This window comes from Zosterops lateralis, assembly GCF_965231275.1.
Source record: "Zosterops lateralis genome assembly, chromosome: 32".
NCBI lineage: Eukaryota > Metazoa > Chordata > Aves > Passeriformes > Zosteropidae > Zosterops > Zosterops lateralis.
The window spans coordinates 3,300,615-3,309,949 of NC_139792.1; the positions used below are offsets into that span (position 1 = coordinate 3,300,615).

Here is a 9,335-nt window from a genome sequence, read left to right on the forward strand (position 1 = left end):
CCACTTTTCTGACACAAACTCCTTTGTTGTCTCAGATCTCCACAGGCTCTTCTGTTGAACCTGCAGCAGCAGCAGCAGCAGCAGCAGTGTCACCTAAAGGAGCCTTTGCTGCCCCAGCTCAGAAGTGGAGCGCGGGCAGTTGGTTCATGTCCAGCAGTGACACAGCTGCTGCTCAGCAACAGGAGGTGGAGGATGACTCCCTGGAGCTCCTGAGTACGTCTGGTGTCTTTCTTCTCTGAGGGACAGTGTACTGTGTGCACATGTCAGCACAGCTGCACCAAATGATCCTCCTCACTGGGGTGTCCCAGGGGCATTTAGGGCTCCCCACAGGAAATGCTGTGCTCCAAGGCAGCAAGAGAGTGCTCTGGGTGTTGCTGCTGCCTCTGAGGGCAGCTTGGACGTGCTGGGCTTTGCCTGAGCTTCCCTGTCTGCTGAAGGCAGAAGCAGGGCTTGTTCTTGCATCAGCAGAAGGCTGTGACCTAGCAAATGATGTGGGCAAGTTCTGTGTGCTGGTGGCCAAACTGGATAGAATGGTTAGCTTCCTAAATTCTCTTTAGACTCGTGATTTCTTACCCATCCCCAGAGCAAAAAACTTCACAGAATTTCTTTGGTCTTGGCGTTTTGTTTCTTGGTTGTGCTTTTGGTTTTAGTTTGGGCTTTTTCTGGATTTTTTTGGGTAGAGATTTTTCTCCATCCTGAAGGAGGTCTTCTCTGCCATGTGTCTTACTGGTGTGATTTTTATGACTGTTCTTAATACCACTACTACATCTAGAGGTATTTTATTTTTGTTTTTGTTTTTAATAATATTATATTTTTGTCAATGAGAACTCCTTGGAAAGAACATCAGGCGACACACAAAGAGAGAGCCAGATGAGTTCTTTTTGTGTCCCCATTGAAAAGACAGATGATTTTATCACAATCTCTTTTTAATATCCTCATTTTGTTGTTAGAAAGATGTGGCCAAGAAACACATCCCTGGGGCTTGATCAGATCAAAGTGCACTGTAGGCATTTCTCAGGAGCGAGCCTCCAGCCCCTCTGCTGTATATTCCTCAGATCCATGGCACTTTTCCATCCCTGATTCCCAGTCATTCCCATGACTGTTAGAATGCTGCCTATTGACCCAAGCCCTGCTCAGATCAGTCTCGAGGAACACACATCAAGTCCTCTGTGATTCTGCAGCACAAGTCATTGAATCTGCTTCTTGCCCAGAAGAGCTGCCAGTGCTGTGCTCTCAGATAAGACCTGTGGGGGCTGAGAACAGAGCCCAGGTGACTCTGTGTCTCCCATCAGCTGTTGGCACAAAAAGGGCCTTGATGTGCAGCTGGGTGTGTCTGAGCTCAGAGCCAATCCTGCTGTGTCCTGTGGGGCTGCCTTTTGTATCTCTTGGATAGTGGGATCTCTGCTTTCAAGTGAGCATCTTGCATTTTGTTTCCCTCAGGGAAAATGGTGAACATGGAGAATCCCCGCAGGAAATACATTGAACTGGAAAATGTTGGCAGAGGGTGAGTCAATCCACAGTTTCTTCTCCACAGTCATGGGGCAGGTGATTTGCTGCTGGAATATCTACCAAGTGTGAAGTCAGGCAAACTGCAAACATATTCAGACACTGGGTTAGTCTGCCCCATGTCTCAGTACCAGCCAGAATTTGTAAGTGTGGTCAGGAGGCATTGTCAAAGACACTTGTATTTCATTGCCAGAAACAGCAACCTACCCTCAAACATAGCAGTGAATGAACAGTTCTCAGGAATATTTCTTCCCAAGTGTTTGCTGAAGGAAATACTCTGTGCTCAGGATAAAAACTGCCCCGTTTAGAAACTGAAACCCGAGATGAAAGAATCGCCTGGCCTTTTGAGCTGAGGCACTAAAGCCCAGTGTTTCAGGAACAGGCCCAGTGTGCATGCACTGGAGAGGAAAATGCATCATCTGCCTTCTGGCAGAGCCCTCCTGCATGCTGCAGGTTTGAGGCATTTCCTGCAGACATCTCCTGTCTGGGCTGGCTTTCACTCCAAGATCTAAATGGCTTCTCCTTTCTTTGCTGCTCTTTTGTTTCTAGGGGCTTTGGAGAGGTTTGCAGAGCAGTCGACACTGCCACAGGAGGAGAGGTAAATGTCAAGAGCCCCTGCAGATCCTGCTGCTCTCCAGGGCTTTCCTCTCTTGTGTCAGCTGGGGCTGGAGCTGTGGCTAGAGCTGTGCTGCAAAGGCACAAGAAGCACAGACTGGTGCCAGCCTGCCAAGTGCATTTGGGACAGTCTTTGTCCTGCTCAGCTGCCAGGAGGAAGGCAAGGAGGGCAGCGGTTCCTTTCAGAGAAGGACGCTCTCCCTGGCTCTCAATTGCTCCAACAAAGGTGGTGCCTTAGAGCATCTCACTGCTCTCTGGGCCGACGGCTTCAGAGTGCTGAATTCTCATTTCTGGCTGCCAGCAAATACATCTGAATGTTCCTGGCAGTTCCTCAGCCACCTGCAGTGCTGCACGTGGGAACTGCACGTAGGGAGAGATCTGCAAGGCCTCCCTAAAAGCCCCAAGCCCTGCCTGTAGCCCAAGATGTATCCACAGAGTACCAAGGCACGCTTTACTTCTTCTGAAGTAGAGACAGAGAAACAGAGAGTGTGCTCAGAGCTTTGGGGATGATAGTTGAGACATGATTGCTAACAAGTGGACAAGGCAAAATGTCAGTGGCCACGTGTCCTGTAAGTGGCCCCCAAAGGAGCAGGGAAATGAGCTGTTGGAATGTCAGTTCCTAATGACTCCTTTGTCTAATCCCAAGGCACTTTGGCAAGGCTCACCTGTGTCATTGCTAAATCACTCATCCTGTGTGTGCTGTGGTCTCGTGCCACCAACTTCTAAAGTTGCTGATTTTCAATGTCATTCTAGGTGGCCATCAAGAAAATCGATCTGCAAGGACTCCTGATCGAAGACATTCTAACAGAAATCAGGGTCCTGAAGATGAATACAAGTCCCCAGATTGTAAATTATTTAGACAGGTGAGTGATCATAGTCTCATCCCATGAAGGTTTGTTTACATACTAAAAGCATGCAAGGTTAAAAACCCACTTTGGACACAGGCAGAAAAGAAAGCTGGTAATTATTGGGTAATTATTATTTCTCTACTCATCTCCAATGGATGGGAAGAGAGTGTATTTTGTCTGCATGAGTCTTCCCTGGCTTTCAAACACATAGTTGAAAAACTGTTCAAAAACCTGCATCAACCCTACCATACTAAGTCAATACCCTGAAAGCTCACTGGCTCCTTGTTGTTACAGAATTGATTTTTAAAGTTTCTTTAATGCTGATGAAGCATTCTAGAGAGGATTTGCCTTGGATTGTTGCCCCTCTTTTCCATGGCTGTCCATGCCAGGAACACTAGGTGCTTATTTCCAGAAATACCCCGTGTGACAGGTTTTTCATCTTGGCTGTTACTAAACTGCACTTTTTGCCTGCTGGCCGTCTAAAACATCTCCTTTTTCACAGATGTGCTGTTCTCCTTGAGACTGCACAGACTGCAAACAATGCCCAGCCTGGAGGGAATGTCTATTCCTTTCATTCTGTCCTTGTCACAAAGGGATCCAGAAACAAGAATCAAGCAAAGAAACCAACGTTTGCATGTTCATCTGCATGGCCTTGTTCCCTTCTTTCAGCTACCTTGTGCGTGAGGAACTCTGGCTGGTGATGGAGTTCATGGATGGAGGCACTCTGTTCGACGCTGTCAAGGAGACCTACATGACAGAAGACGAGATCAGCATCATCAGTCGGGAGGTCAGTCAGGGATCCCAGCTGTGCTTCCCAGGGCTGGGGCAGGACTGTCTGGGAAAGGGGCTCAGAACAGGAGCCATTCCATGGGCCAGGCTTTGTTTCTGTGTCGCTGGAATGTTTTGGGCAAGCAGGAGCATCCCACGTGAACTGCCTGCCAGTGCCCCTGCACTCACTGCACTCTGTGCTTGTCCTCTTCTCTCCTGCTGTTGCCTTCTCACTCTGGCCCTTGTATTTCCTCTTCTCCATCTCTACCTGTCTAAACTTTGGCCTGCACTGCATTCCTTGCCTGTAAAAGCAAAGGTGGTGGTGGCAGCATTTCAAAGGAACAGCAAAGAAAAAAGAGAGACTCATTTCTCTCAGTGCTCAGCTGAAAAGGTTGGCAGTGCAGCCAAAATGCTCTTGACTTCTGAGCACCTCCACTGCAGCAGCATCATCCTGGCTGGTTTGCAGGGCAGAGTCTACACCTGCAGGTGCTGTTGCTCTTTGACAAGCTGACATGCCTTTCTTTAGAAGGGTGCTGCTCTGCCAGTGTTGGAGCAGCAAGCTCTTCCTCTCAATGGCACTGTGTTCTGCCATTCCTCCCCATTCCCCTGGAGAGGAAATCTTGGAGAGCTGTTTCCTTTCTTGTGTGATGAAATTCCATCCCTGATTTTTGCCCTCCTGTTTCTGGTTTCTCTCTCAGTGCCTCCAAGGACTGAATTACCTCCACTCCCACCACGTGATGCACCGAGACTTGAAGAGCCCCAACATCCTCCTCAGAACCGATGGCTCTGTCAAGCTGGGTCAGTATATTCTTGGTCAGGTGCAGCATTCCAGGGATAGGGGGGGTGTGGGGCTGCTTTGGAGTGACTGTCAGGTCCCCAAAAATGGTGCTGGTGGCAGTGCAGGGAGCCCTGCTGTGAGCTGACCACACGGTTGCAACGTGCACAGAGCTATGGCAGGGAACAAGCAGTCCAGAGTGGCATTGCTCTGTGTGTGTCCCTTCCAGAGAGAGGGAGCTACAAGTCTAAAGCTTCAGGGCAACAAAAGCCACTGCTGGAGGCAGTGTAAAAAATGTGGGGATTTTTGAAGTAGCCAATGGCATATTTCCTTGGCTAAAGTCCTGAGAAACAGAGCAGGGACTGTTGCAGGAGATTCAACAGCACATTCTCCAACTTCTACTGGGCAGTTTTTTTGCTTGCTTTCCTAATTGCACAGGATTCAAATCAAAACAGTCTTTTGCTTTCTCCCCAGCTGATTTTGGCGTGTCTGCTCTACTCACCCCTGAGCAGAGTAGACGCAGCTCAGAGGTCGGCAGTTACTGGTGGAGAGCACCTGAGCTGGTGAAAGGTCACCCATATGGCCCCAAAATTGACATCTGGGCCTTTGGGATTGTGACCATTGAAATGGTGGAAGGAGAACCTCCTTACTCTAATGAAACTCCTCGCTCGGTAAGGTGTAAATACTCTCTGATCCCACTGTCTTTCTCCCCCAGCCCACCTTCTGTGTGCCATTGGACAAAATCCCATTGCCATCTGCTGGAACTACTTCCACCACGGTCCCTTTCTGAAAATGTCCCTGCAGCACATCAGCATCTGCTGGAGTTTTGGTTGCATCACTGGGGGAGCTCAAGCCTTACCCCACACAAACAATCTCCCTTCTCAGGCAACATTTGGCTTTGGCTTAGAAGTCGTTCCAGTTCTTTTGGCAACACAGATGGCCCCACTAACAGGAAACAACCATCTTAGAGCTGCTGTTCTCTTTCCTGAAATGAAGGGAAGAAACCTAAACCCAACCAAATTTCTAAAAGAGTGGTTTGGAGACAAAGAACCAAGCAAAAAGCTTGATGGCTTTTGTTTGATGGCAGCTGTGCTTTAGGGACCAACAAGCACTGCAGAGATGCTTTGCATGTAATAATCCTTGGAAATAGTAAAGTGAATTAGTAGAGCAAAGTCCCTCTTCCAAATAGCCTGCCAAGCTGGTCAGGTGAATCCTCAGAGAAGCAAAGGTGCTTTTGCTGATGTAGTTTCCACTAACAAGGTCAGTCAATGAAATCCGCTGCCAAGGCAAGATCTGCTGCATGTTGGAAAAGCTGTGGCTGCATTGGGCTTTGGGTTTTTGTTGGTCCAGGAAAGTCCTCTCTGCCTCTGTGCCACGGCAGAAACTGCCACTGCAGAGTGCAGCTTGAACAATGGGATCTGGGAGAGCAGTTCCAGAGGTGAAAGAAGCAGCTGAGAGACTGGTGTTTCCTTTTTCTCCAGGCTCAGCTCCTGATAGCCACCAAAGGGACCCCAGAGCTGCAGCAGCCCAAGCTCCTCTCCCCTTTGCTGCGGGACTTCCTGAGCTGCTGCCTGCAGACAGACGAGGTGCGGCGCTGGTCTGCCCAGGAGCTGCTGCAGGTAAAATGCCAAGGGGCTGCAGGGAAACAGTGTCCCAGGGATGGGCTCCTCCTCCACTCAAGTGCAAGGCATCAGATGAGCCCCCTCCTGCTCACCTCCACTCTTGGTGCTGTTCAAATGGAAACAGCCAGGAGTCTTAGACTGGGCTGGGCTGGCAGGGACCTGGAAAGCTCATCTGCTCCAAATGCCCTGCAGTGAGCAGGGGCATCTTGAAAGAGATCAGGATGCTCAGATCTGAAATCTTTCCAGGGCTGGCACACTTAGCAGCTCTTGCAGCAAGCTGTGCTACTCTTGACCCGCTGTTGGTCCTTAGACCTACTCTGACTCAATCCCCTTTTCATTTAAAAAATATTGGACAGTAATGGTTCATTGTTGTTTCTTTTTCCTTTGTGCAGCATCCATTTGTAACATTAGCCAAGCCAACATCCAGCCTGGTGCCATTGATCATGATGGTGAAGGAGTGGAAGGAGGAGAGAAGATTGAGACAATGACATTAGAACAGTTTCATCCATCACCAGCTTAGAGAATTATGGAGTAGGATTATAGTTAGGAATTGTAGTTCAGATTCAAGTGTAGGACTGTAGCGTAGGAATTTCACGTAGGATATTAGCATCTATTGTAAACAAATAAATTTTGTGAAATCTCAACTCCTTTCAAAGATTCCCCTCCTTCTGAGCCTCTCAGAAAGCTCAACATTTCCTTCCGAACTTAGAGGTGGAAAATGACATTTAGGGCTTCTTTGGTACGGTTGGAAAGTGGTGAAGACTCTTCTTCAGTCATCCTCTCCAGACCACAGGGCCTTTGGAATGTGGCCCACTGGCTGGGTTTTACCCAGCTGTGGCACTTGTGTTTGAGGCAGAAAGGGCAGTGGCATTTGCAGGCAGGACCAAAGGATGAGTGGGGCAGCCCAAACACCCTGTGCATCTGCAGGCCTTGAGCTCTGACTAGAGAGCATTTGAGTTCCTGCCCCTTGGATTTGTATCCCTAAGTGCAGTCTCTGTGTCTGGAGGAGAGTTTTGCCCCAGTGAGAAAGCAGCAAGGTCAGGGAGGCTGCTGGGAAAGGCGCAGAGCTGGTGCAGAGCTGTCAGTGGGCGCCAGGTGAGAGCAGGCCCCGCCTTGGCCAGGCTGGAGCCCCAGCAGAGCCCTGGCAGAGCCCGGAGCAGCCTGAGCCTGGGCAGGGGCAGGCTGGAAGGAGGCCCTTGGAGCTGCAAGAGGCAGCAGCCCGGCCCTGGGGGCCTCTTGGTGGCCCTGGGCGAATGCTGCGCTCTCAGAGCCCAGCTGGCAGCCGGCTGCTCCCGAGGGGAAGCGCAGCCGTGCCGGGCACAGCACAGACTGGTGGCATTGGCCGCCCGCAGTCTGCACAGGAGGAGAGAAAGGCACAGCACAGCCCAGGGCTGCAGGCCTGCCTGAGGATTCCTACTCTTGTACCGGCTGCCCTGGCACTCCTGGCAAAGGTGAGCAGTGTGTGCAGCACTCTGGGCACAGGGAGGGAGCCGGGCTGCTCCGCAGGCTCCAGCACAGGGCAGCGTCCTTCAGGCACGGCGCTTCTGCCGGGGAAACTGAGGCCAGCAGGAGGCAGGGACAGCTTGGCAGGTCACATCTGCAGCACAGAAGGGCCTCACACAGCTCTGCCAGGAAGCGCCTGCACTCCTGGAGCTCTGCACTCAGCCACAGTAAAGGGGTGAAATGCAGAGTGCTCTGCAGAAATATTCAGGGGCACCAGCCCAGCCTGCTTTGTGCTCTCTGGCACACAGCAAGCGCTGTGCAACACAGCCCTGAGCTGCTGGGAGAGAGGTGTTAGAAAGGAGCCAACTCTTGGATGAAATTAAATGGAGACAAAGACATCCAAGCAAAAGAGAACTGTTTCTTAGTAAGGATTCACCTGAGCTGGGTGTGTATCTCGCTCTCCCAAGAGCCAAACACACACACAACACACACTCACACAGAATGCTGCTTTTTATTGCCTTGCCCAGCCCAGGGTGAACCGTGTCCCCTTTCCCTTTGGCTGGGTACTAGGGAACTTACATTCTCTCCCCACTGCCTCCTTTTCTGTCCCCTCCCCTCTTATCCTACTTCCCTTTTGGTCTGGTCTTCAACCTGGCCCCTCTCCCAGCTCACAGCAACACCCAAGAAATCAACTAGAACAAACCCAAAACCTAAATAACACCCAGAAAAAACAACTTTCATTCTTTTTTCTAATAAGCTCTCAGGTGCAGCAAAATATGACCTCCTATCTCACAGAGGGAATCGGGTATTGAGCCTTCGCCTTGTGCTTGAGCAGTGAACTTGTTTGGAAGGGAGCAGAAGAGTTTCAGGAGGCAATTTGTGTTTTCTTTCTGAATTCCTGAAGGAAAGACACAATGTGGCTTCAGACAGCCAAAACACTTGCATGGTGCATTGAGGAAATTCTTGTGAGCAATTCCCAGAGAAGGAAGGTGTTGAGAAAATGTTGAACTGGAACAAATCATGAATTCCCTTTGCATTAACAGACAGTGTTGAGCCCTCTATTCCCCCAGTGCAGTGACTGATGTGTGCAAGTGGCTACCTTAGCCCTGAGAATAGAGTTGTCCTCCTAAGAAGGAAGCTGGAAAACTACTGGTAGGGGAAGAAAGTGGTTGTAGGAGGCTCTTGAGCATCAGAGGAGAATTGGAGGAATGGGATGTTCCCCAAATGACCACCAGAGACCCTTAAGAGAGCCCTACTCTCCTGTCAGGAAATTCTGAGAATTTAATTGTGATAAATGTGACATTGGGGTAAAAATTCGTAATAAAAGAATATAGAAATATATGTTACATTGGTGTTAGTATAAAAATGTGAAAAGGTATAGTCTGTAGAAAAATTTTACTCCAAGCCAGCCTGCTGCCGTTTCCCAGCCTGAGACAAAGAACGGGACAGGAGCCATCAGGATGAACAAAGACACTGGCCAACCCAGATAAGAATCAGCATCGTACCCAGACAGAGAAATTCCTCCACGAATGAAGGGGAATTCTCTGCCGAGGAATACACATTGAAATAACCATGGACCAGCGAGCCCGATCCGCATGTGAGAGGAACCTTCCCGGAATACAATTTGACAATACAATTCGACAAATCTGGGAAACCCATCCAAAGATGTATTTGGACTATTTGCCGAACTATTCTTCGCACCTGTTTTGCCTCAGGATATGAAAAACCCTATAAAACCCCGGGCTGCGATCCGCTCCG

At 49.7% G+C, this 9,335-nt stretch overlaps 1 protein-coding gene across 1 annotated transcript; it reads left to right on the forward strand.

Annotated features, from left to right (window-relative positions):
• Nucleotides 1-1,454: 1,454 nt before the first annotated feature.
• Nucleotides 1,455-6,654, forward strand: LOC310920962 (serine/threonine-protein kinase PAK 3-like; the record flags this gene model as incomplete). The annotated part of the gene is made up of 6 exons (XM_083881020.1): nucleotides 1,455-1,504; nucleotides 2,056-2,104; nucleotides 2,875-2,984; nucleotides 3,639-3,756; nucleotides 4,436-4,535; nucleotides 6,527-6,654. 6 exons carry the CDS (start codon nucleotides 1,455-1,457, stop codon nucleotides 6,652-6,654), a joined length of 555 nt encoding a protein of 184 aa, XP_083737146.1.
• Between the last annotated feature and the right edge of the window lie 2,681 nt (nucleotides 6,655-9,335).